The sequence below is a fragment of the Ammodytes marinus genome (genome assembly GCF_949987685.1).
Source record: "Ammodytes marinus genome assembly, chromosome: 1".
Lineage (NCBI taxonomy): Eukaryota > Metazoa > Chordata > Actinopteri > Uranoscopiformes > Ammodytidae > Ammodytes > Ammodytes marinus.
In genome coordinates, this window is record NC_137230.1 from 33,848,849 (window position 1) to 33,876,809 (window position 27,961).

The following is a 27,961-nucleotide window of genomic DNA, read 5'->3' on the forward strand; positions in this document are numbered from 1 at the left end:
AGAATCCTGGAACAGTGGCCGTAGAAAACCCAACTAACGTCACCGCGCGCTGAAGGCCCCCGTGTCTAAGAAAAGAGGAGGTGAAGTGTGACAGAGACTTGGAGCCGTATGTGTCGGTAGATAGACAGCTACAGACAATACAAAAGTAACTATAAATAATGCTGGCTGGGTTTTCATGAAATACAATGGGAAGATTTAGTTTTTTTAAATATTTGAAAGCAAAGTTGGGTGTCTCAATAAGCTTTTACAAAAATATGACAGAATATAAATGTTCACAATTATTCTTAAAAAAATGCTTTTTTACTGTCTGACAGGACTGTGTGGGCGTATCAAACGGTCTTGTAAACAGTCATTGCTTTTAAAGAGCGTTTGGGCAGAGAATTTAAACATTTAAACACATTTCTGTGGAGTTTATCAAACTTCAAATGACAAATATCTCTAATTTGACTTGATAAATATGCCTAACTATTTTCCCACACTTACTATCATGCAATAACTCCCCAAATGACATAGCAAGAAGGATTTGGGTTTACACAGGGACTTTAAAGTGTCTTTCAGTCATCAAAAGTGGCACCTGTGAGTTCCTGTACGGATTTTTTAAACGATTACACCAAGCCATCATTTCTGTGTTGGTGTTGCTGTCATACAAATGCAACATTCTGGTTGTCAAGTTAGGCTACAGCGTCATCACCACAACACCCAGATTACAGGGAGCGATTAAGGCTTTAGTCAGTGTGTATACTGTGTCATTCCCATTTATCACAGTGACTCAACAAGGACATGACAATACAATATGTGTACTGTACATGTTGGCAATGTTTTTATGCACTAATCTAATCTGCATGGGGCCGTTTGATTTAACCGGTAATTGTTATTTACAATATATCTATCTGTGGTAACCCTAGTACACACACACACACACACACACACACACACACACACACACACACACACACACACACACACACACACACACACACACACACACACACACACACACACACACACACACACACACACACACACACACACACACACACACACACACACACACACACACACACACACACACACACACACACACACACACACACACACACAGTCTGTAAAGCAGCAGTGACATGTTAGGCCTCCTAGGAAACAAAGCAGGAGTAGGTTTTTGCTGGACAGCCTCCAAAACACCAGACAATAGCAGATGCCTAACAGGAAGCAATGCACTTGGTGGAGAGTTTTCAAGCAGCTAGGTTCAATGCACCTCACAAGTATATAATGGTGGCACGTGTTGCATTGTTTTGGCTTCATCTTTAAAAGCTCCTGTCAACCCAGATCCACAAAATCTTATAACTATGTCATTCGGAATGTGAGTTGCAATGCTAGTGAGCATCTGAAAATAGTTAGGCATGTTTATCAATCCAAAATAAAGATATAGTCATTTAAGTTTGATGGACTTTACAGCAATGTCACAGGCTATGCTCTGGTTCTTACGACACATGAAGTATTTTGAACCAATCACAGTAGTTCTCTGCCAGAACAATGACAGTTGCCATGGACGCCGTTAAATATGGCCACGCCCACACACTTCTGTCAAACGTTCTAATCTAGCTGTTTTTCTCACTAAAGTTTCTCATTTGAGATTGTGTTATTCACTCTGGACATTTTCTGGTTGAACGATACCTGGGAATGGCATTCTCTTTATAGCAAGTCATCAACGTCCTAATGGCTAACGCAAATCATTCTTATCTAAAGATCTGGTCAGATCTTCACCAAAGCTACGCCCCAATGCAAAAAAGCCTTTTCATGCACAGTAAACAGGCAGGTCTCTTTCCCATCTGCTTTTATGGCCGTCTTTGTAATAGAATTCAATAAGCTCGGACAAAAACAGGGGGGACAAAGAGTGACCTCCGTAAAAGAAAACAACGCACCACATTTCTCAGGCCTGGCTGTACAGATCCAGGGTTAAAGGCGAAGCGGGTAAAGGTCAGCTAAGCTCACGGACATCGGCTACAAAGCTGGCCTGCCTCCATCAAGCATTCAAGTCAGATCAATACGTCATCTTGTTAAAACCCTTTCATAGAGTTAATGTGCGTATATACTGAACAAGCGGATCAGTCCACACAATCAACCAAAGCATATGACACAGGTTCATCCCTGGCTGTCCCCATTTGCAAAGACTCTACTCTGCACAATACTTGAAGTTTGATAGCTACAATTCTATGCTAAATCTTAAAAAAAAATACACAGATCTGTTTTGAATACTTCTCCAGGTAAGCAACTTATTATGTCCAGACCAACGAAGACTTAATAAACATTAGTCCAAATGACATGGGCTGCTTTGGATAATGGTTGTCGTTATGATGTTTGAAGCAAATTCCCAACTTTACCATTTAATTCATTAATTAACCTGTGGGAAATGTTAATGTCCCCTGACAGACCAGCTCTGGCATTTGCATAACACACATTAATTAATACATGAGATCACGGACTTATCAAGAATACATTTCATGGAGTTATTTTCAGTATATACAAATTGTATCTTGGTCCCAATTGGGTTGAGGGTTAGGCTATGTGGTTTTGCAGCGCTGTGCTCATAATATACACAGAGCCTTTCCATAAACAGATGACAGATGTATGTGGAGCAATGCACGAGCCAGATTAGATTAGGCCTTCTGCCCCTTTCCCCATCTCTCCTCCCAGTACTGTCTCTACTGGTATTGAATTAGCCGCATTCACCAGAAGGAGCTGCTGAAAGCTAACAATATTAACAGGATGCTATCTCAGCGCTGGTTTAAGCTGCATATAATAAATACAGGAAGTGCAAGCAAACGCACCACGTGCTCAGACGCTGGCTATTACTGTGTTTTACATTTACTTCCACAAATTGGAGCCGAGTTGCACCACCACAAGTGAAACCATCGATTTTGCTCCTTGACACAAACAGCACTAAACAGGGCTTTATTGATTCAAAAAAGATACATAGAATTTAGATTTAAACATATCAGCAACGGGGCAAATCCATATTGAAATAGCATTCATGATTAAGTTGGTCTATGCCATTTCCTTCTCCAATGGCGCCTGTGTTTGAAAACACCTGCACACTCACAACGAAAGAAATCAGTCGACAAAAGCAGCATAATGTCAGTGTAGTCATACGAAAAAATTGTCAAGTCTCAGATTATTAGTTACGGTTAAAAAGAAAAATGATTTCACATTATTTGGTGCAGTAGCAAAAGGACTTTGCAAAGTAACAAACAATCACCTATGCAACAAGCGGAAATCTCTCCGATACAACCTTGACTTTTAAAAAGGATTTTGCAGCAAATGTTATGTTGAAGTCAGTAAAAATGTCTTCTTCAAAGAGCAGCAAACGTAACTTTAAGAGAGCCTTTCTTGACTAAACAAACTCAAAATGTTTAACCTTGTCACCGTATGTATTCTGAACTATACAGTACATGTTGTGGAAATTGTGTTTTTTTAGAAACATTATTATAGCTTTTTTTTATACATTTCCACAGTATTTTTGGTTTGTGCTCAAATGTTCATCTTATACAAAACATATAAAATACACATACAGTACACACTGAAAGATGAGCTCCATGGAATCTTTGGATTGATTTTATTCCAAAACATACATCATTTGGAAACAAACTTGAGAAGAAAAACCGGGTGGAAAGAATGCGCTACAGTGAGAGAGACCATTGTTTCCAGCTGGTGTAGTCAAGCCACATCCACATTTCAGGTTTCATAACTGGACTGGGCTCTATATATCCTGGGACAGTGCTGAGCAGTAGGGCCCCTCTGTACGCCCTGCCCCTTCCACCACTAACACCACCAATAAGAAAACCATAATTATGCCTCAGTACGCCAGCCAGCTTACTACCGGCACACACAGCCATTCAAAGAGCAAACCTCAACATCTGCAACCCAGCACAGCACAGAGCCGTTTACACAGCAAAACAAAAAAAACCCAACATGAATATCACTCAGAGCTGCTGCAACTGAAATGAGTGGCAGCTACAGATCAGCCTGATGATGGTAATTTTCCAGGCTACCCATAAAGCCTTGCTGTCTGTCTGCTGACGGGGCCATCTGCTGCATGCTTTCTACAAATCAGCTGACATAACTAGTGTGGTTTTAGCTGTGTTCCTGATTCACACACTGTACATGAACCCATAGAGCTTTGACCTTTACTGTCTGACAACCTGTTGTGAGGGAGGACACTCCTTTAAACCTCCTACGACTACGAGGAACTTTTATCAATGTTTATGAGTATGACACAGTCTCAAATGGGGTCCAATTTTTCCCAGGAACTTACAAAACGAATTAGGGCAAGCAGACTAAAAAATGTTTGGTTTATGAATGGTATTAAATCAAAGTTTAATCTGCTTCACCATCGTTATAACCATTATCAGACAGTCGTATATAAAATATGTCATCACAATGCATCCTGTGGTCTCCCTTTCACTTGCTTCTTAAACAAATGCCAGTACAGCCAGCACAAACTAGCCAAGATCTTTGGGACAGCAGGCACTGGGGTGGTTAAAACACTGCCGCTTTTGTCCAAAGGGGCTGCTAAATCGTAGCTAGTTTAAACACCAGGAGCAAATATGTGTTAGCATAGAGAGAGCATAGGTTTAAAAGCTTGACCTCAGTGCTTTGAGAGAGGCCCTTTGATGCTACAGAAAAAAATATTAAGTATTTGTCACACGCAATTGAAGCATTAGAAGGGAAACATATTCCATGATGGCCGTCCTCATTAAACACAATCTTTGTTATCTTTGGGAAGCACTGACAATGGAGACCACACCAGGAATGGGCAACACTGCAAGGGCTAAGGCTGTAGGAAAATCCCCGTATTGCTGTAATCCTTAGACATGCAAACTTAACCTCCTCTTATTCTTCGTGTGTATGTGTGTGTGTGTGTGTGTGTGTGTGTGTGTGTGTGTGTGTGTGTGTGTGTGTGTGTGTGTGTGTGTGTGTGTGAGTGTGTGTGTGAGTGTGTGTGTGTGTGTGTGTGTGTGTGTCCACCACACCCTGATCTGTCAGCTATGATGTCAGACCTGCATCCTGTGGCACAGTCACTGAATGATGTAACGTTACCCTATAGTGGAGTGAAGAATATAAGGGTTTCTTTACCATTCAAGTTTTTTGTAAAAACAGCGGTGGACTTTCTTTGCTCTGACAAAATAAAGAGAAAATTAAAAAAATTGAGAAATGGCCTGATGTCAAAGAGACAGGTATTGCTTCCTTTTACTGCCAATCAAGAATCACTGTTTGGACAAACATTTGTGTGAGTGGTGTGTGACAGATGCTAATTCAGAGCTAATCAAAACAGCTGACTTTAAGGGGGTAATTTTTGTGGGTGTTAACAACAGCGATATAAGATAGAATATTGTACTAATGTAGTTTATTTTAAACCTACAGTTAATCTAAACTATGTAACTGTTAAGCTACCTTACATTAGCTCATGAATGTTTGTACAACAGGGTGAGGTGTTGTTCCATATCAAATGCTAATTAAGGTAAATGGAGCCTTGACAACAGTGACTTATACACCACAGACAATGGAATTATACAATAGCTATTACATAATATCACAAGAAAAGTGGGAGATATCAATCAGACACACTCTTTGTGTGTGTGTGTGTGTGTGTGTGTGTGTGTGTGTGTGTGTGTGTGTGTGTGTGTGTGTGTGTGTGTGTGTGTGTGTGTGTGTGTGTGTGTGTGTGTGTTGCACACTGCTTTGTTTTGTTCATAAGGCATACTCCAGACTATGATTGCAATATCTTATGTCTAGAAGCAGAATTGCCCTTATTGATGATGTTGAAATGGCTTGGTCATTTTTCCACGAGACCTTTCATGAAATTCTAAACAAACATGCTCCTATGAGGAAGTTTAGAATTAAGGGTCGGGATAACCCCTGGTTCACAGCTGATCTTTCTGTCCTGCTTCATGAACGTAATGCGGCCTGGGCAAAGGCAAGGAAGTCAGGTACTGAGGCTGATTGGCTTCTCTTTCGTCAGCTGAGAAACAAATTTACTTCTCTATTCAGGAAAGCCAAATCTGAATATTATCTAACCATCACAACAGAAAATTTGAATGATCCGAGAAAATTCTGGAAAGCAATAAAATCATTATCTGCTTCTAAAAACTCATATGAATTACCCTCTTGTATAGTCAAAGACTCCATTACTGTTCATGATAAGGTTGAAATGTTAAACTGTTTTAATGAGCATTTTATTTCTTCTGGGTTTTTGTTCAATTCTGCCTCACATTCTGCAGTGGAATCTGTAAATTTGGGTAACAATGCTAGTGATGTACACCACATTTTTAATCTTACCCCTTTTACTGTTGCTGAGGTTCACAAAGCCTTAAAGCATTTGAACCCAAGAAAACCGTCTGGTCCGGATCACTTGGAACCAAGGTTTTTGAAATTAGCAGCAGACCTAATAGCTGAACCATTGACACATCTTTTTAATCTCTCATTGGCTTCAAACAAAATCCCTTTGATCTGGAAGGCTGCTTATGTTCTACCCCTACTAAAAGGAGGAGATCCAAACATTTTAAATAATTACAGACCACTCTCAAACCTCTCAGTGTTATCAAAAGTCATGGAATCCCTGGTTAGTGAGCAGGTTAAAGATTATGTCCATACTCATCAAATAGTATCTGTACATCAATCAGGGTTCCGAAACAATCATAGCACCACTACTGCTGCCATGAAAGTTTTAAATGACATCATAGAAGCTCTAGATAAAAAACAACATTGTGTATCTCTCTTTATTGATCTATCTAAAGCGTTTGACACTGTGGACCATCACATTCTGATACAGCAACTTATTAAGATTGGTTTCTCTGATCATACTGTGGGATGGTTTGTCAACTATCTCACTGACAGAACTCAGGCTACTCAGTTTGATGGATTTACTTCAGAGATGCTTACAGTGCGTAAGGGAGTTCCCCAGGGTTCAGTTCTGGGACCGCTATTATTTACTTTGTATATTAATAGCCTTGGACAAAATGTCCCAAATGCAGCTTTCCATTTATATGCGGATGACAGTGTAATTTATTGTTGTGCATCCTCGCTCAGTAAGGCTTTTGTTTATATGCAAAGTGCTTTTGATCAAGTGCAGGCTCAGCTTTGTCAACTGAAGCTTGTTCTCAATGCTGATAAAACCAAACTTATGGTATATTCAAATTCCAGAAAGATTGTGTTAAATCAGAAAATTTTAACTTCCCAAGGTAATGAAATTGAGGTTGTAACTACTTACAAATACTTGGGATTTATGATTGATGACCACATCTCGTTTAAAACCCACATACAAAACCTGGTGAAAAAACTGAAACTAAAGTTAGGTTTTTACTTTAGGAATAAGTCATGTTTTCTGTTGGCCAGACGACGATTAGTCGAAGCTACCTTCTTGCCGGTTCTTGATTATGGTGATCTGTTGTACATGAATGCATCAGCTCACTGTCTACATATGTTGGACACTGTATAACATGGAACCTTGAGGTTCATTACAAACAGCAGAGCCTTAACCCATCACTGTACTCAAGAGTAAACTGGCCTTCTCTTTTTATGAGACGACTTAGTCACTTGTATGTTTTTATTTACAAGGCGATCTTAGGTAAACTCCCTTGTTATTTGTCATCGTATATGTCCAGAAAATGTGTCCCCCATGAGTTAAGGTCTCAGGACATGGTGCTCATGACTGTTCCTCAAGCTCGTACAGAGCTGGGTAAAACAGCTTTTAAGTTTTTTGCGCCGTCGTCATGGAATAACCTGCAAAAGCAGCTTAAGCTTCAGGACCTAGTAACTCTAAACGAATGTAAGGCTGTTGTTAAGAGTTTGAAGTTGGACTCCATCGGAAATTGTGAATGTTTTTAGTTAAGAATCTTATTTTTATGTTTTACAACTGTACTTAATATCGAACTTGTATTTTGTATTGTGTTTTATGTGTAACTGTGTTCTGCTGTCCATCTTGGCCAGGTCTCTCTTGTAAAAGAGATTTTAATCTCAATGAGACTAACCTGGTTAAATAAAGGATAAATAAATAAAAATAAAATAAAAATAGAATAGAAACCATTTAATCAAAAGACATTTGGCATGTATCACTAAATGACATGACGTGTGTGTCAACTGACTACTCAAGGTTAAATTAGGCTATAATATTAATGGACCCTTCCTGCATTGACAAGATGTGCTTAGCAATCAAAATTTGATTTGGCTCTCACATTAAAAAACACCAAGAATGACTCCACACCAACTGACAATACAAAACAGCAATTCTCATACTGGACAATGCCATGGTCAAATACAGTGATGCATTAGTGTGACATTAAACAAGGAAGCGATTACAATTCCCTGGGTGAGTACATGCGCAGACTTTATCCCTAGCGGTATCTTCTTTTGTTAGTATATACAGTATACCTGATTCCAAGAAGTCATTGCTGCATATCATGCCTTCTCCTTCCAAGGATCTTCAATAAAAGCATTGTGAACAGAGTGATCAAATAGTACGTCAATCGAGTCTAGCTTGGTTTAAAAACAAGATTTTATTGTATGTCTCACACAAGGCCATATCCTTTATTACCTATTAGCAAAAGCAACACATTCTAGTTAACATCCCCAGCGTATTAAGACGAGAAAGAATCATATGTGTGATTCCAATTTGTAAGTGCTCAAATGACCATATTACACAAGTGTACTCATAACATACGAAGTACACAAGTGCATTAATGCAAAGTGCAAGGACAGGTAGGAGCCCCGGCCTGTACATTATAGGTTCAATGTCATGCCGCTAAAGGAAATTGCAAAAGGAAAAAGACACTGACCTTCTACAAACATGAATAGAAATGTGACCCTATATGGGACATGTAATAATAAAAACCTACCTACAGTGTTATGATGTGTACTTGATTTAAAGTCTCACCATTTGGCTCTCAAGAAATGGGAAGTTAGACTGCCCAACACAAAGCCTTCTGGTATAAAAGGATCGTGATGTGGCCACTTTCCACCACAGGCTTTACACAATCCATTATTTTGTTACACATCTGTTTCCTCAAACCTGAAATACTGCCACGAAGGTAAAACATTTCTGCCGTCTCATGTGTTAGTGGTTGGTGGGCGTACACGCAGTCACCTTGGGCCACTTCTGATTGGTGGAGTGTCACACAAGGAGCACGGCATCAATTATTACACTATTCATAAAACTGTTTAAATGTGGATCCTTAAATGCAGCCTTTGCAATTTGCTCAACACATTGCTCTAAAATTGTTAATGTTTGATTTGAAACAAACTCAAAATGGGGTTGAGCCCAAGTATGGATTTGTATTTTATATTTGCGCTAAAAACAAGTCCAGTGCCTGTCAAACCAACAGTGGGGCAGAGGATCTACTATTATTTCAGGAAAATATTTTCTGAAAGAGAATGTTCCACGAAAGTGTCAGTGAGGAGATTGAAGACAATTTCTGCCAATAGGTTCATTGGTCTACTTGGTGTAGAAGAGATGAAGACATCGACATGGTCACCCACAAAATACAACACGTTAAAATGATATGAAAACGTGTGTGTAGGAGATTTAATTGGCTTTAAGTACTTACAGTATTTATTTTGTGTGGACATAAAAATGTGTGTGAATGCCAGGGGGAGTCAGCTTGTCTGCATAGTCTAACAGCTGCCTGGCTCAAACATAGAGGACTGGTACGTGTTGTCAAACACAATCTGTCCACACACACACACACACACACACACACACACACACACACACACACACACACACACACACACACACACACACACACACACACACACACACACACACACACACACACACACACACACACACACACACACACACACACACACACACACACACACACACACACACACACACACACACACACACACTAAAGCATCCAGCTCGAGCCAAACCACAGGGTTGAGGCGCGGGTCTTAATGGCAGCCAACATGGCGATTACATGAGGGGTGAGCTGACAGGCCAGTGACCGACACTATTCCATCCCTTAAAAAACTACTGATAAGTTTCCATAGAGCCAAGTAGCTTAGCCCTGAGTGCCCCATCAGAGTTGATGAGGGGCAATCTAGGGCTAGGCGTTATCAAATTTTGGATACCTTTCAATCTATGCCAAATTATTCCCCGGTCTAAGGTATGACTATCTGGTTATACCTACTTATTTCTACTTCAACTGTCTGTAGCCTATGTATTTAGGTGTCTTGCCTAACACTACATTTTACAAGATTACACTGAACTTATCACGATGAAGTTACAGTACTTTCGCCGCCATATATAATTGTTTTTCCCAAACAGCATTTGAACACATCACAATATAACTCAATACATCCTACGTTCCAAACGAAGGATGAAACAAACTAAATCCCTGCATGTAATTTGCTTGTAAAGTATTTTTTGCATTCTTCTTCTTAAGATTTATTATGACAGTCATATTAATATTCGCACCGTCTGCTTTTTATTGGCTTTTCTTTCTATGAGATCCCTTCTGAGAAGAGGCTGTCACGTGACGCATCGCGAGTACGAGCGCGTCTAAATAGCTTTGTCCTTTTATGACACGTTCTTTATTTGACCAATTAGGCTTACATCATTTACATGAGTTGTGTCATCACTGAGCTGTAGCTGCTAGACTACACTGGTTAGGATAGGAAAAATACATAGGACACATTTCCCCATAGAGGTAAGTTAAATATTAGAAACTGTCTGAGTTTCATTAAAGCCTCACTGACTGAACTGTCTCGGCTGCACAAGATTGATGGGTGACTCACTGGTCTAGACATATAGAAGAATTGCATGAATATCTGTTATGAGAAAAAATTATATGTGTAACAAGAGAAAGAAATGCTGACTGTATGTGCTATAAGTGCTGCATGGTACATCACATTCTGCTAAGCCTTCAATTACAGCTGTGAAGCGGCACAGAGGTCAGACAGTAGGAGTGACGCAGACGGCCCACAGAGGGATCTCATTAGCTCTAATGCCTCCTAGGAGCTATGGATGACTGGAGTGGATGGAGCCTAAGGATTTATATCTCCTCATGATCCAATACCTTTCTGTGTGTGTGCACTGAAAAAATAAATACAGTGTTGATACACAGCCTAAGCTCAGTGAATGGGCATGTTGCTGGGTACAATGGGCCACCTTTGTTTACATACCCTTTGTTTACAAACCAGTTTACAGAGCCTAGGCTGTGTATTAACACCAGCTTCTTTTTTCAGTGCACACACAGTACAGACAGGTAGCAGATCGTGAGGAGACATTCAATGATTTTGAAAAAAAAGAAGTGATTTTAAAAACAAGCGTTCACCAGAATCACAGACTCCACCTTTAACTAATAGCAACCTGGTCTCTTTTTACAACTTTAGTTTAGCCTCTACTCCACTGCATGGTGTTCTATACATCAGATTTGCCTTCTCCAATGGCCCGCTGCTTTTCATGACTCAATGGAGGCCTTGTCTGTGGCAGCGCTAAAGTAAAAGGCACGGCTAGGCTAGAGTTACACATTTTGTCAAAGCCACCCGCTATGTTTTGTCACTGCGAGGAAAGGAATGTATACGGGAAAGCATCGCTGTTAAAGAGCCACACAGTGAGGAATGTGTGCAGGCAGCAGCAGCACCCTTCCTGGGGTTTCTGCGGCCGAGTGGCAAGAAAAAGTTTTGGGGCTGAGTTGGGTGAAGGCGAGGTTACTTACTCCCACGTGATGTTTTCAAAAAGCAACTGGAGTTGACTGGAGTTTCACTGCTGTAGCCTCTCCTATATGAGTCACAGTTTTAGTCTGTGCTGCTGCGTATAGAAAAACGCATCCAGGTGTGAAGGACCCATCGTGTGTGTTGAGGGTTATGACCCATCCAGAACGGAAAACAATGGTTACGTCTATTTAAAAAGTGGCGATGGTTATTGTTGACTCCAAAAAGAGCTCACAAATTGATAGTTTTCATGTAAAAGTATGTGGAAAGAGGCAACAAACGGACTCTGACTGGATCCCATGGACTTAAGTGCACACTGACCTTAATCCATACATACTTACATTTTATTTATTTTTTATATATTTTTGGCATTTTTATGCTTTATTGATAGTGTAGAGACAGAGTTGAAATGGGGCAGAGAGGGGAGTGACATGCAGAGAACGACCGCGGGCTGGAATCAAACCCGGGTCCGCTGCTGGCCGAGGCCCATGGGGGGGACGCCCTACCAACTGAGCTAAGGGCGCCCCCCATACTTACATTTTGACGAGACATCGACTTAAAGGATGAGTGTAGAGATATTCCATACTTCTGTTATTGTCAACAAATTTCCAAGGAAACGCCAAGACCAACAATGCGTAAAAAAGCTAAATAATTTCCAAAAAACAGCTAGGCACTGTAATCGCATCAATTGGTATTTAAACAGGAGGCATTTGGGGATTAAACTACATCAGGCTTTGGATAGACATTCCCTTGTTGCAAGAATCAATACATTTTTTAGTTTTGGTCGTTCCATGGGATTTTTTGGTAAAAGAAAAAACACACACACACACACACACACACACACACACACACACACACACACACACACACACACACACACACACACACACACACACACACACACACACACACACACACACACACACACACACACACACACACACACACACACACACACACACACACACACACACACACACACACACACACACACACACACACAATCTTGCATCAGAAAAGTTTCATCTGAAAGAGGAAATATATATATCTATATATATATTATGTATTTAACCCCGGAAATTTCACAATATTGTAAATGAAGTGAGAACACAAAGACAAATTCATTTTTTCCACAAGTTCTACAGTTTTTATCTCTCCCACTCTTCCAGCACTCTTCACCCTTCCCCTCTCTCTCTGCTACTCTCTTCAATTCTCCAAATGTGAATGCATTATTGCAGAGCTCAAAAGGCAAACAAGCTGTTTTCAGTGCTCAGGAGCTCTGGAGTGAAGGCCAACAGAAAGCGTCTTTGACATACGGTCGACCGCACACCTTGTCACTTCCTTGGCAACCGTGAGTCATTTCCTTAACAGCGCTGCAAGGACAGCTTCATAAAAAGGGAACCTGCAGCCACTGCGCAATGAGTCTCAGATGGATGCTATGGAGCAACCACTGATTTGAAATAATGTCTGAACAAACAGTGATCTGTTCGGGATAGATAAGAAACCAAACATTTGTTATTGATTTATGCGAACACGGTTTCTGCCCTTGTAATGAGCAGCAAACCTCCCTAAAGGCTGCGACATTTAAATCCTTCTCATGTACTGATGACTGAGAGGATGTAGACTAAATATTAAAACACAAATCATTTTTAAAACTGGATCTAATATTCCTGCATCAAGACGACAGGACAACTAAAGGCCAACAAAACAGAATTCATTAATGGAACAGCAACAGCATCTTTTTTTTACTCTACTCGACATGTGAGCCTATAAAGCTTTGAGTTGCTCCACTGGACCACTGCATCCAAAAGCAAAGGAGCATGTGAACAGCCACACAAAGGACACAGTGAGTGAGTGAGTGAGTGAGTGAGTGAGTGAGTGAGTGAGTGAGTGAGTGAGTGAGTGAGTGAGTGAGTGAGTGAGTGAGTGAGTGAGTGAGTGAGTGAGTGAGTGAGTGAGTGAGTGAGTGAGTGAGTGAGTGAGTGAGTGAGTGAGTGAGTGAGTGAGTGAGTGAGTGAGTGTGTTTTGTGACACAGCAACCAAAACTAGATCCATCAAAGACACCGGTTGCCATAGCGAGGTCAAAAGGGTGCTTTGGCAAAAGGAGATAGCCTAACGATTCATTTCATTATCATTTTATCTTTACTGTATTCATTGGATAGGTCCTCTACCTGAGAACCAATCCTTCACTCAATAACCAGCCCAACACAATGAGTGGCTTGTTGAAGCAGCACAGTGCACCTTTCTGAAAGAGACACACACACACACACACACACACACACACACACACACACACACACACACACACACACACACACACACACACACACACACACACACACACACACACACACACACACACACACACACACACACACACACACCAAGTCCAGACCTCTGTGTACAAACCAAATAATTGATTATAAAGATGGTCAACTATTATTCTCAACATGTCTTTAAAATGAATGCTCGTAAAGACTAACACTCACCAAAAATGTATCAGAAATCTTTCAAAAGGATAATCATGGTCTCACAAAAAATGATTCAAAGGATAAAGGCTGCTTGCCTGCTGTACTGCAAATTCCTCTTTCCATTTGGTGTCCTCATTTACTAATGTCTTTCACAGGTAAGCTGTTTCCCAGCTCGAAAATGAGTTCTGAAAACTCAGCGTCTCAATGGCACTTCTCCAGATGGGGTGTTCTCATACAAATTACATAATGTCCTTGAAGCCCAGCAGCAAGCACAAAGAACACTGAAATTGAAATGGGGAAAAGGAGCGAGAGAGAGAGATCAAGACACCCACACATTTGCACCATCCACAGGAGGCATGCATCGGCTCACACTGGCTGCAGGGAATTTCAACATTTAACACAGCATTGGATCAAGTAAGACACACAAGGTTATTCCATATGATATCTATTCTTGCATCATATCACTTATTTAAGTTTAATGCAAAAATAAATGGGCTAGTCAACACCCAAAGATGCCAACACTGACCCATCTGATATTGCTTTTAGATTTCTCATATGACGATGTTTTGTATAGATTTATGTTTTCAAGACTATAGTGTAATTTTCTTTTATCTGATTTTCAAAGGACAAAAATGTCATATGCTTTTATCGGACATGCTTCTGTATTTTTACGTTTTTTCACGTTAGGATGCTTATTTACATCAAGTGACGGGACTGCCGATGAAAATGTGCTTTTAAGTTGACTCGGGTGCATTTAGATTTTATTTTCTAAAGAATGTTAATACATTTGTTCAGTGTTCCTTATTAATATAAAGAATTTGAATGTGTCTCAAAGCATTTTTTCTCTCGGAACAACATTATCTCATCACAGTGCATTATGGACTAATTACTATAAGTATGAGTGATCGTATTATTTTTATTTTGTTGGTAATAAATAAATGATTGACTGAGTGTGTGCTTACATTAAAACTCATTTTATCAGCAAACTGCTGAAGGCAGACTGTAATTAGTGTTTCCACAAAGTGGCTGTGGGTGGGGAAGGTTCCCAGGAAATGAAACAATTGAGCAGACAACATGGTGAGGAGGCTTTTCTCTAATGGCACTCCAAAGCATCCCATCTGAGAAGCATTGACCCTCTCCAAACAGCAGCCGTAAAAGAGGGCACAACCTTTTATGGCCCTTCAATAGCTTTCCCGCGCAAGATACATTAGCAGTCTTAAACAAGAGTGACTGAGAAACAGAGGTCATCTGATGTCAACAGAATATAGGATGAAAACAATACATATAATTATGATTCCAACTTTGTATACAGACAGTCTGCTATATAGTGCTACCATTTTACTGGGAACAATACAAGAGTCTGTTTAAGGAAGAATCCGTATAAACATGCACGCAGTTCCTGTAATAATCCTGTATATCATCCAAACTTAACAAGGGGATTCTTCTAAATGACTAATGATTTTTCCCAGCCAGACCACTATGACATTATAAACAGATGTGAACATCCAGAAATATCTTCTAAAACATCATATTGTTCAGCACATCCACGGGTCAAACTCATGACCAAATGAAGGGACAGAGGTTTATAAACCACTTTTCTTCTAGTAATGTATTATGTGACTTTGAGAAACAACTGGCAGCACCAGCGTTGATTTGTGTGTCTTCTATGGTTTGGTGCTTTCCATCTTTTTTGATTTCTATTAAATCAATTTGTACAGATTTGGTTTTCATTGATAAGGCTTTTCAAATCATCATCAGACAGCATTGGTTTGCAATGTCTCAGGATGTCACTATGTATGACACCAAGTCTTTCTACAATCAGTTTTTAATTGCTTTTAATGGGGTTTAAGTTGCTGGTTCTAGCAGCAGGGATGTGCATGGTTGAAAACAGTCTTGTCTTTCCAACTGTCAAGAGGTTAAAGCAAGGAAAAATAAGCATTGAACATGAAGAAAAATAAAAATGTCAGCTCGAGAGATTCCTGTGGATAGTTTAAACAGTGAGAATGAGTCTCCTGTAGATTCAATGACGTAAAGGACAGCAACCCTTTGAACTTTGAGTGACTTAACAGAACCAGGGTCCCAGTTGCGTCTTGCTCATATTTTATTTTTATTTTTTTTCAGACAGTGGGGAAGCTTCCTACGGTTTCACAGCACAATATGGGGGAAATCCTGGGAGTGAGCGGTGAACAAGGCATCAACCAAGTAAAGGTCATCTGGGCCCTGTACAGTCTAGCCTCACACTGTTAGACCAGTGAGTATTATGAGATGAGGTTTCGGTTCACTTCAAATTACTTAAAGTGAAAATAACACATACAATTAGGTGCAACCAATATCACATTTTCAGCGTTAACCATTGTGTCATAGACAAACGTAACTTTCTTATAGTTTGGTAAATTATTGTTAACGGTTTGTTCATTTACATCCCAGGGCGCTCAACAGAAATGCATAATATCATAGACAACTTGAAGTGCTGGTTTATGAAAAATTCAAAAAGATAAATAAATAAATAAAACAAAAATAAGTTATTATAATAAGGGATTAGTTCTGATCTCTGGGTGTGAGCTAATGAGTGTGATTAGTCCCCAGCAAGTGTTCTGGGATTAGCACACTGTCCACCAAGAGTAAAAACCCTCTCATTTCAAGCCTGAAGGAGAGAGAGAGCGCGCGCACACACACACACACACACACACACACACACACACACACACACACACACACACACACACACACACACACACACACACACACACACACACACACACACACACACACACACACACACACACACACACACACACACACACACACACACACACACACACACACACACACACACACACACACACACACACACACACACACACACACACACACACACACACACACACACACACACACACACACACACACACACACACCTCCAAAGAGGACGAGAGGGGATGAAAGATGAGGGACAGAGAGAAGGAACAAATGGGTGAAATCATCAGCTTTGAGTGGCTAAAAGCACTTGGAAAACATCATCAGGTTGGATGACAACGGAAAATGCCTATTATGTGAAAGAGTGTGAGTGTGTGTGTGTGTGTGTGTGTGTGTGTGTGTGTGTGTGTGTGTGTGTGTGTGTACAAGACAGAGATGAATGGCAATGGAAGGAAATAATGCTGTTTTGGTTGTGGGTTGGGTTTACAGAAGAAATCAGACCCGGTCTTGCTTTTCTGTGATGGTATATTTATCTACATATTGTCTTCTAACCTTTTTAACAGAAAAGAGAAGCACTATAGGAAGAGAGTGTGTGTTTGTGAGCCTGACAGATCCTGACAACACTATAGTTCTAAAGAAAAACCTGCAACAAGTCACATTCACATTTCCGGTGGAGTTTCCACTAGACTTCCTGTTTAAGGTTAATTTGGTTATCAGACACAATCTGAAAATGACTGCATGCGTGTGTGTGTGTGTGTGTGTGTGTGTTAGCATATGTGTTTGTCTAGGTACACTACACAAGTCAGCAGCATTCTCTTTAGCACAAGTGACAAGATGTACAAAAACAGACAAACAAGAAATCAATCTAAACAGATCGAACACTTCTTGTATTGGTTCAGGAAAGGCCACAGCAGTAAGTCAGGAGCCAGCCACACACACACACACACACACACAGACAAACACACACACACACACACACACACACACAGGAGCAGCTACCACGCAGGGTGCAAGCTGACCAGTAGGAGCACTCAGGGGTTCAGTGTCTTGGGGACACTTGGACATGTGGCAGGGAGGCGGGAGATCAAACCAACAACCCTAAATCAATGGACAACCGCCCAACCTGATTTACCACAGTGCAGGCAGTATATAGTGCATATATTTTACCTTAAAATGAACAATTCTCTCAAATAATTGCTCAGTTTTGGACAATCCCTTACTGACTGATGCCTGAAAGAACTTAAACCTCACTTTGGGATCCAGAGCTTTCAGGGTAAGCTGAGGTTTGGATGACAGAGGAAAAATAACTCAAAACAACTCTACCACCGGTTATTAAGGGGCTCGTCAGTCACATAACAACAATGAGCATGGTCGACTCTGGCGTCACAAGTCTGAACAATACTGATCGGCCCATGTCTGTGTGTGTGTGTATGTGTGTGTGTGTGTGTGTGTGTGTGTGTGTGTGTGTGTGTGTGTGTGTGTGTGTGTGTGTGTGTGTGTGTGTGACGTGTGTGACGTGTGTGTGTGACTCAACCATCCTCAACAGACGGTCCCTGTCCAGAGCCAACAAACTGTGAAAATATTCTAATAAGACGCATAATCACAACAAGCTCCCCTCATGTCAGACTGAGATACATCACAGCGTCACAATGGATACTTGGACACAGATGGCAAATGCCAATGTATGGGTCATAATTCAGATGAACAAGAATTTAACTCCAGGATACTGTATTATAGACTATTATATTAACAAACATGCTGCAAAATCAATGCCACGTGTGCTCTCTTGATGACTTTATTTCTAATGTTATGCATTTTTGTCTTTAGAGACACTTATGACAAACTAGTGTTGGCAGATGTGTTGCTCTTTAAGCACATTGACTTAAAATGTTTGTTAGATGCTGGAAAATGAAAGTGACAAAGCTCATGATAAAAACCCAGCTACTGCTACCCTGTACGCAGAATTGACAAAGGGATTAGTGATGTCATCATCCAAAGGATACCACCCCACGAACGCGTGTGTGCGCACACACACATACACAAAAGCGTGGCTGTCATCTTCATGCAATAGGTGACGGAAACATGAGGCCAAATACATCTTAAGTACTGTATATGCACATCATTATAGTTGCAGGATGTTTTCATATTGTGATTTCTTTACTTGCATAAAGCAAACCTAATGTTATATAAAATGATGGTTGGCAGTGGTAACAATCAACAAGCCTGCAACATACATAATAAATAAGGTTGGACACTGATGGGTTAATAGAAACATGGGACGAAAATGTGAGGTTGACACTGACCTCAAGCTCCAAGTGTTGTCTAGAAAGCAGTTAGGCTCTCATCCCTTAATACATTTACCTTTGTGCTAGCCATAAAGCAATGGCTCTCAATGCGATGCAATGACGCAAATAAAGTGGTTCCAATGAAAAGTGTTGACAGATAGGTATTTTTCAGTTCTGTGAAAAGCATTGACAACATTCTGTTCAACCCAATTTTATTTGGATTGCGTCACCCCAGCAAAACCTAGGCATACAAAACCGCAACTATCTGCAAGGAGAAGGCTAAGTGAGTTTGATCCACTTTTACTTTGAATGAATATAAAGCAAATGACTTTGCCCTGCAATGCCATCTCATGAGGATGCTCCAATGCATAGGGAACAGCTCTTTTATTAATCATTCGTCAGCAAATTCAAACTATGTTGATTGACTTAGAAATAATTTCAACTGTTTTTAACCATAGACTCTATATAAGATGTTTTAAAATTAAACCCATCTGTGAAGAAAGGACTGAAGTAGAGAACAGCCACCAGCTACTGTATAATTTTTTTTTTTAGGGATTTGGCTTTTGGCTTTGGCAGTTTTTACAAAGGGCTTAAAATGACGAGTGAGTCTTCAATGAGAGGGTGCAGGCACTCAGGCGGGTAAACCCTCATTAACACATGAGCATAATGTTCTAGGAAGAGTTATGAAGAGATAAGCTCTTTCATGTCAGCATCAGCACTTCAGCATACTTTTCAAAACAAACATGTCCTGCCCTGAAAATATTTTGGGGTCAGGCTTGGTTGGAAAACGATAATCTAAATGTCAGTGCAATGTCATTGTTTGTGTCATCAGAAATTCAAACAGCAACGTGTAAGAAAGTCATAACGACAGTAGGCTATAGGAAACACCAGCATACTTGTATTCTGCTTAGACAAGGAAAATATATCTTTTGTTTAACCCCTTCATGCAGTAATTACAACAAACTCGGTTAGGGTCCACTTCAATTCAATGGCTTCAATTAAAAAAAATTTAAAACACATTTTTCAAGGACTTTTGAACTTAAGTAATATAGGCTATGTTTAACAAACCAATTAATTAAATGATACAATATGTGAATACTGTGAAATAAAGTACGCTTAATAAATATTCTATCAAATTCATTGTGGGGCCCATGCATATAGGCTACAAGAAAAACAGCTTTTACATAGCTCAACTCTGTATTGACCACTAAGAATGACAGGATAATTATTAAGAGGGGGAATACATTTATACCTGATACCTGCCTATTGTGTTTGCATAGATGACCCATATCCATTGTTACACTATCAACACATTGAGATAGAGGTAGCACACATTAGACTTTGGAGCTCGTGCTTAGAAGTTCAAAAACAGCAGCCCAAAAATAACGTTAATAAGCTCCGTTGACTGAAATAAACCAAAATGCACCAAACTCTACATCAAGATTGAGTCAAGAACAGCCAGGTGACAACGAGGCATGAAACCCCACGATAATAAATTAGAATGTTTTACTCAGAACTCCAGCAAAATGTAGGCTACATTTCTCTTCAACTGTCGTCGTCGAAAGCTCCTGACAAAGGTTAAAACTTTTGGGTAACGAAAACCGTATTTTAACATTTATTTTTATTTTTTTTGCTTTGTTTTGTTTCAGCGAAGCAACAATTAACCTTTTTTCCTGAGCGGCGTGGTTACCGCCACACATGGAGTTAAAGGTTGCAAGGTTTCAACAGGAGTCAATATTTCGGTATTAAAAGCAAGTTAGAGTGTCTTACCTTGTAGATTTAGGGTACGTCCCGAGGATACATCTACACAGGTTGAGCCATAGGTGAAGGGCTGGGAGCGCGTGCTGTGGTCCCCGTGCTCCTTCTCTCTCAACTGTCAGTCCGCGCGCTTCTCCGATGAGCGAGGACGCCCCGCCTCTATCTGTCAAACCCATGGACGTAAAACCCACCGTTGTTTTCTTCTTCTTTGACTAAAAATATTTTCCAATGCAATATACCGACTTTACAATGACCCATACACGCTCAAATGTATAGGAAAGAAATGGCTAAATGTATTGTTTGGATTTACTGAAATGGTGGAAATGTGTTCACAGCCTAATTAATCATTTGCTGCCTTAGCCTATATTTTAACCACATTTTAGAAAAAGCTTCTTGGGAGCTGGCTGCCCATATCTAACAATACATTTGTTTTCCTTGTCTGAACAATGGAGGCTACTAAGAAAAAAGCTGTGAAAACACATAGCTTTGGTAAGTTTGACAAGATATTTGAATATTTTCTGCTTCATATTACAACCCTTGAACCTCCTGGCATGTTTGGCATTGTAGACTCAAGAGGTGTAGGCCTACAGAATATATTCTCCTGCCTGTATCCATAACTCTGTGAATAATGTTTGAAAAAATGAACTGAAGAGACAAAAAAAAAAGGAAATGGAGCAAGAACTTGTCCAGGCGCATTGTAATTGTACTGTTTTTTATTGCATGAATTGTAATAGCTGCAGAGAAACAACGTTTCAGATGAGTACAAATGGGTTTGAAGCCTTCCTGCAGTGAGGAGAGATGGTCAGTGGACATTCAGATGGCACGGTTAACTTTATTCACCTTTTCTCCATGTCCGTCCACCACAAGACCAGCGCTTATATACTGCATTCAAACCGCATCCGTGGCACCGGGGGATGAGTGAGGAGGAGGTGGTGGTGGGTGTGGGACAAGAAACCGTACTTTCAACACCAAAATGGGCTATAATAATAATAAGTTACAGCATAGACTTCTCAAATGTGCTTCACTGTCTTCAAACAGAGGATCAAACCTGCTCAGCGGTGAGCATAGCACCCTGTAGCTGCAGTAGTCATTATAAGGTAGAGATACATAATGTAAAATGGTGCTTGTTATTGCTGACTCCTTATTTTGTTTTACTGTGTGGGGTGATTGACAATAAAAGGGGATTGTAGTGTGCTTATGTCCCTCCCTCCAACAAGCACAGAGCTCAAGTTCCAAGTTGAAGATCCGGATATTAACAGTCAATCATAAAGATAACAGAGATAGAATCATTCAAAATGCAGTATACAAGCTCCAACTGGATGTGGATTCAGACTTTGGAGCGATGACCCCACCTACAGGTTAGTTGTTGTACTGCAGTGACATAGTAGTGGGGGTGGGGGGGGAGACATACTGAAGAAGTGGTAGTTGTTGTTCTGACACGTTCATAAAATTAAAATTAAACTCAACTCCCTTTTAAAGTAAGTAGACCAGCCACATATTCAAACACAATTCTCACTGAGAACTTGTAAAAATTGTCTTTTTTTTTTTTTTTAAACTTTCCAAAAATATCTTGGTCATTCAACTGTCACTGAAAGAAAACAAAAACAAAGAAAAAAAACCTCAATGATATAATGAAGGTGGTATTTAACTGTACCTGAATATACCTGTTTCCACCCCACCTCCTCCGCAAATATATCCCATTTCAAATATAGGACTCAAAGATATGGGCTCTAATGTTATACATTTATCCGTACTATGTTCATATAATTAATAAAAAATAAATACATTTAACAAATACAAATTATTCTGTAGTGGGTCAATTACCAAGAGAAGCAGATCATCAACCCACAGTTGTATTGTTAACACGTCCTTTTTTTCAATTTTCTTCAAGTGTAGGATTTCTCAATAAAACTATTATCCCGACCCCCCCCCCTTAAGAATTTAAACCTGTAGTCTTAAAGCCTCCCGAGTGGCTGTGCTACTAACCTGGGTAAGAGATCGGTTCAAACCAGTCATATATAGGGCTGAATGTAGGGCTATAACGTTAACACTTGCAGCACACTCGCAGACCAGGAGTAAAAGTAGATGCTGATGATTTATGTTGGCAATGGGACCCAAAGCAGCTCCCGGCTTTGGCCAGAAAGCTGCGGGCACAAGATGTGCACGTTTACATATCTTCAATCGGTATATCTTGTAAAAAGGTAATATGAAACATTTTTCTTATCACTTACGTTTTTTTGAACCTTTTTTTTTTTTTTTTTTTGATTAAGTCTTTTTTTTTTGTACAAATCTTTGAATAACCTGTTTAGACATAACAAAACAGATTAAACCAACGGGAAAAAATCAACCGACAAAAAGAAAAACCTCATGCATAAGTTATGTCCCACTCTTACTGATTGCATTTGTAAGTTACCATCGTTTTTAAAAAAAAGAAAAAAAATCTGTGTAGATAGTTTGTCAACATATCATTTTTGTACATTTTAAGCCATTTGCTTTTTTCTTAGTTTTTTTTTTATACATTTTTTTTTGTTCCTATTTTCCAGCCTGCAGTTCCAGGTATTGCTCCATAAGTAGATTCCAGACACCCGACCTGTCTATTCCTGTACAGCAGGAGGCGCAAGAGGCGTGTTGTGTAGTAGGTGCTGGCTGTGGGAAGGAAAACCTCTCCATAGAAGAAGCTGCTGGGAAGCAAAATGAGTGTTCATCCGTTGTGATTTCAGTTCAAAAAAGGTCCAAGAGATTTAACCCCATTTCCTATAACAATTCCTTCTTTTTTTTTTGTTCTTTTTTGTTTTGTTCTTCCGCTAGAAATCAATGCTCGTCACCCGAAAAAGCCTTGAGAGAGAGAGAGATAGATACTGTGGATGTCTTAATACTTCTAACAACCGTCCGAGGCTGGAGTCTGGCAGCAGAAGTGGGACAGGAGAGTCAGTCAGTTGCAGACAAGGACGTGGGGGTAAAAGAGGGGGTCTTGCGGGTGAGGTCACCCCTATCTGCAAAGGTCTTCCTGTGTAGAGTCTCGCACATTTTTCCTCTTCTTGCTGTTGCCGTGGTGATGAGGCTTGTTGCTCTGGTGGCTTTTGGTGTTGGAGGAAGAGTTGCTCTGCTGCCCGTGGTTACCGCTCTTATGATGGGCGCGAGATATCCTGGCCTGGGGGAGAGAGCAGGCACAAGAGAGGTCAGTGTTACTGCAGGATGGCCCTGTACTGTGGGCAGTTAATGCTGGATCAATATGATTTAGGCATTTCATTGTGAATTTAAGCTTTATTTATTATTCAAGGTGTGGTTCTTGAGTTTCATTATAAAGCACTTTATCAACTATACTTTGTAAGAAATTACTACAAATTGTGTTACATATATCGGAAATCGAAGGTGCAGTGTGTAGTTAAGGTGTATTTTGGCATCATCTAGTGGTGAGAAATCTCCATTGCAAGGTGTACTACTCCCATTCGGAGAATATACAGAAGCTGCAGTGGCCTTCGAGGAAAATGGATAAATTTTTGTTTTTTCGTGATGCTTCATGTGCTGAAAGTGAAAAGCTGAGCGTACCTTTCCTCCCTTGTTGCTTCCAGATGGAGTGCTGGTGGTGTTGCTCTGTGTTCGGTTGTTGTTGACGACAGCAGACTTTTCTCTGTGTGTGCTGGAGCCTCGTCCAGGCTGCTGCTGCTGCTTGGCTGTCTTACACGGCGTGCCGTCAGAGTCCTGGGGAGAACCAACAATATGGTTTACTTAATGGTGTCCAAAACCTTTTGTCACCCCAAAATGTATGTGTGTGTGTGTGTGTGTGTGTGTGTGTGTGTGTGTGTGTGTGTGTGTGTGTGTGTGTGTGTGTGTGTGTGTGTGTGTGTGTGTGTGTGTGTGTGTGTGTGTGTGTGTGTTGTGTGGTGTGGGTGTGTGTCTATTTTTGAGTTTTAGACCCTAGGTAAAGTAAGGAAATTTTGGGGTACAGGCCTTTAAAGGGCTGTTTGAAGGTTAAGACTAGGTTTTAAGGTTGGGGTTAGGCATTAAGCTGTGATGGTTAGGGAATGCATTATGTCAATGAATCTCGTTCACAAGTATAGCCGTACAAACGTGTGTGTGTGTGTGTGTGTGTGTGTGTGTAGCTGTGAGACTGACCGCGTCACTGGAGGTTGAGGCCGTGGAAGAAGGCGAGAGTGGAGAGGAGGAGGGGGTGGAGCGCAGAGAGGGGGACGGAGAGGAAGAGGTGGAGGAGGTTTTACTGTGGGGAGCCGGTAGAACTACGACGTCATCATCATCATCCTCGTCATCTTCATCGTCATCTGGGACGTTGTTGTTGCATTCGTCGAGTTGCTGCGACTCAAACAGTGTCACGTCATTTCCTACAGAAACAGAGGAGGGTCAAATGTAGGCAAACTCAGTCCAAATGTATCGGTTATTATGTCCTGGTTATGAGGACTTTGTTTGAATGACTTTCTTGCCGTTTTCTACTTTGATTTTGTGTATACATTTTTTGTTTGCTCTGTAAGGCACTTTGTAACTTTGAACGTACTGTTGAGTGGCACATCGTTCTGAGACGGACTCCCCCAGTTCTTTTTGATCCATTCCCTGTAGTCATCCACTTCCTGCGTTACCCGGATTATTCGGCCAAGTATGCTGTGATGAGATACAGAAGGGGTAAGTATACCTGTTATACTATAGTGTCAAGCAAATGGAACTGGAAATGACCTAATATTCTCAGCGGCTTACCTCTCCGTCTCATTATTGGGATAGTACTTGGCGATAGGCGACACGGCATGGCTGAGAATCACATAGGCGTAGTCAAAGGCCTGCTTCACCTGCATGGCACCGTAGGAACTCCGGCCAACGTCGTTGTCTGTTGGAAACAAGACAGACGGTCAATTTGTGTGAATATAAAAACCTGTTAAAATGCCAATACACTGCATTCCTGTATCTAGTAGGAGGATTCAAATTTTTGAACAAACCCAGTATGTGACCCTTTGAGTTCCCCATTCCTACCTGGCTGCAGTGGGTCCTCAATGTAGAGCATGGAGGGCCTGTAGCCATCCATCATGTTCTTCTGAACCTCGTCTTTGGCAACGTAGCACCCTCCGTCCTTTATCCTGATGCCCGTCTTCAGGTAGTTGAAGTGGCGACCGTACAGCTCAAAGAACTCAATGAGCAGGACGCCGATGTTGACGTTGGGGCCGCACACGTCCTCCCTGTAGTGAAGCTGCAAAACACACAGTATAAGTGGATGTAAGAATGATTGCTAATGGTTAAGTTGTTGTGACTTCACCCACTGAGTTTAACAAGCGTCCAGATAAATATATCTAATTCAGGTGTTCGGGAATCACCATTGATGCAATGCCTTCATGAAAAAAAGCAATTGAGAAGGACATAAATAAAACTATAGAACTGAAAAAGAGTCCAATATCTGTTATACCTCAATCAATAATACGAAAAATTGTTACACTAAAATAAGCTCGATAGTGAGTTGATGAAAACATTAAGAGCTGTTGTACCTGCAGGAAGCTGACGGCCATGAGAAACAGACTGTAGGAGCCGATTCCACCGGTGAAGACCTCGTTGAGGTCCCTCTGCAGTAGGAACTGCTTCAGCACCAGGACCAGGTAAGGCAGCACAGGGTATTTCTATGGGATGAAAGAACCACACAGTCAGGACAGTAAGGGGAAGATTTGGATTTTAACAGCATCCTTCAGGGGCCAACAGGAATTTAAGACTCTAAAACGTTCAGGATTTTAGTTCCCACTTGAATCACTCAAAACCCAATACATTTAAGAAAGGAACTTCGATCTTCTTGCTTTTGACTTTTATTAGCAATGCCACATCAAGTGGTTTTACCCTCAAAAATTACTGAAGACATTAAATGTCCATTAAGCAATATTTTATAGGAAAGGACTTTGATGACTGTCATGTTAAATTAAAATTGCACTATATAATTTTTTACAACCATACAGATTTAAAAGACATTTGTGGGAAAGCAGAAGGGTATTTCTGAGGAAATACCATTATCTGTAAAAGCCCCCACAGTTCAGGGGGAAAATATTCTTTTCTAAAATATCTCGAGTTGCACCAATGTTTCATACTGTACCTCTTTGAATTCTTTGATGAGCCGAGCGGCTTTCACACCACTCTTGACGTTGAAGCTGATGTCCACTTTGACCTCGGTGAAGGAGTCGGTCAGTTTGATGATGGGAACCTGGGAACAAACATGAACGTTTTGATACGGAGCGGAGACAGGGAATAAGAAATATACTTTTTGTAACCAACTCTATATCATAGTGAAACACTGATGCACCTTTTGGCGTGAACCTTGATGTACATGTCTGTTCACGTGCCTGCATAAAAGGTACGTATGCATACCAGTCATGATGTTGGCTCTGTCACAACAGCTTGTATGAATGTGATTGACTACCATCAAATTCATGAGTAAGACAGTCTAGAGAACTACTTTAAAACTAACAGAAAAAAAATCTGATTTTGCAACACAATGCACACAAGTCTTACCGTGGCCTTGTCCAAGACTTTGATGGAGTTCTCATCTGCAATGTTCCTCTTCCGGAGAGCTTCTTCTAGCGTCCAGAGCGGAAGTGTCTCCCACTTCCCGAACACCACCAGGTCAATGTCGCTAGAAGAAAAGACACAGGACAGGTTAGACTTTGCTATATTATACAACATTATTTCTTATTATTGAATTACTTTCACATGGAAGAAAACAACAGAATAACAGTTCAGTTATTGTGTTTTTACAATAGCATTTTCTCCCCGTTTGTTTGAGGAAAGACTGATCTTAAAGGCCTACTTCACCGGTTGGATTATGAAGGTGTATTGAACTCGGAGATCCTATGAAGTATAAATGTGCAAAAAAAACACACACACACACACACACACACACACACACACACACACACACACACACACACACACACACACACACATACATTTTGGGGTGACAAAAGGTTTTGGACACCATTAAGTAAACCATATTGTTGGTTCTCCCCAGGACTCTGACGGCACGCCGTGTAAGACAGCCAAGCAGCAGCAGCAGCCTGG

General features: G+C 40.6%; 2 protein-coding genes across 3 annotated transcripts in view; both read right to left on the reverse strand.

The window, feature by feature from the left end:
• Positions 1 to 21,048, reverse strand: part of adcy7 (adenylate cyclase 7) — a 60,837-nt gene extending 39,789 nt beyond the window's left edge. For both annotated transcript variants that reach the window (XM_080047961.1, XM_080047960.1), the window contains exon 1: positions 20,939 to 21,048. The gene's annotated coding sequence lies outside the window, so the exon portion shown is untranslated. The remainder of the gene's footprint in view (positions 1 to 20,938) is intronic.
• A 617-nt stretch (positions 21,049 to 21,665) lies between these two features.
• On the reverse strand, positions 21,666 to 27,900 carry LOC307252143 (terminal nucleotidyltransferase 4B-like). Its single transcript, XM_080029725.1, has 10 exons — positions 27,879 to 27,900; positions 27,416 to 27,536; positions 27,000 to 27,107; positions 26,410 to 26,538; positions 25,904 to 26,117; positions 25,634 to 25,760; positions 25,437 to 25,540; positions 25,043 to 25,266; positions 24,476 to 24,628; positions 21,666 to 24,077 (listed from the first exon to the last, which is right to left on the reverse strand). Exons 4-10 carry the CDS (start codon positions 26,428 to 26,430, stop codon positions 23,916 to 23,918), a joined length of 1,005 nt encoding a protein of 334 aa, XP_079885851.1. The 5' UTR covers positions 26,431 to 26,538; positions 27,000 to 27,107; positions 27,416 to 27,536; positions 27,879 to 27,900; the 3' UTR covers positions 21,666 to 23,915.
• Between the last annotated feature and the right edge of the window lie 61 nt (positions 27,901 to 27,961).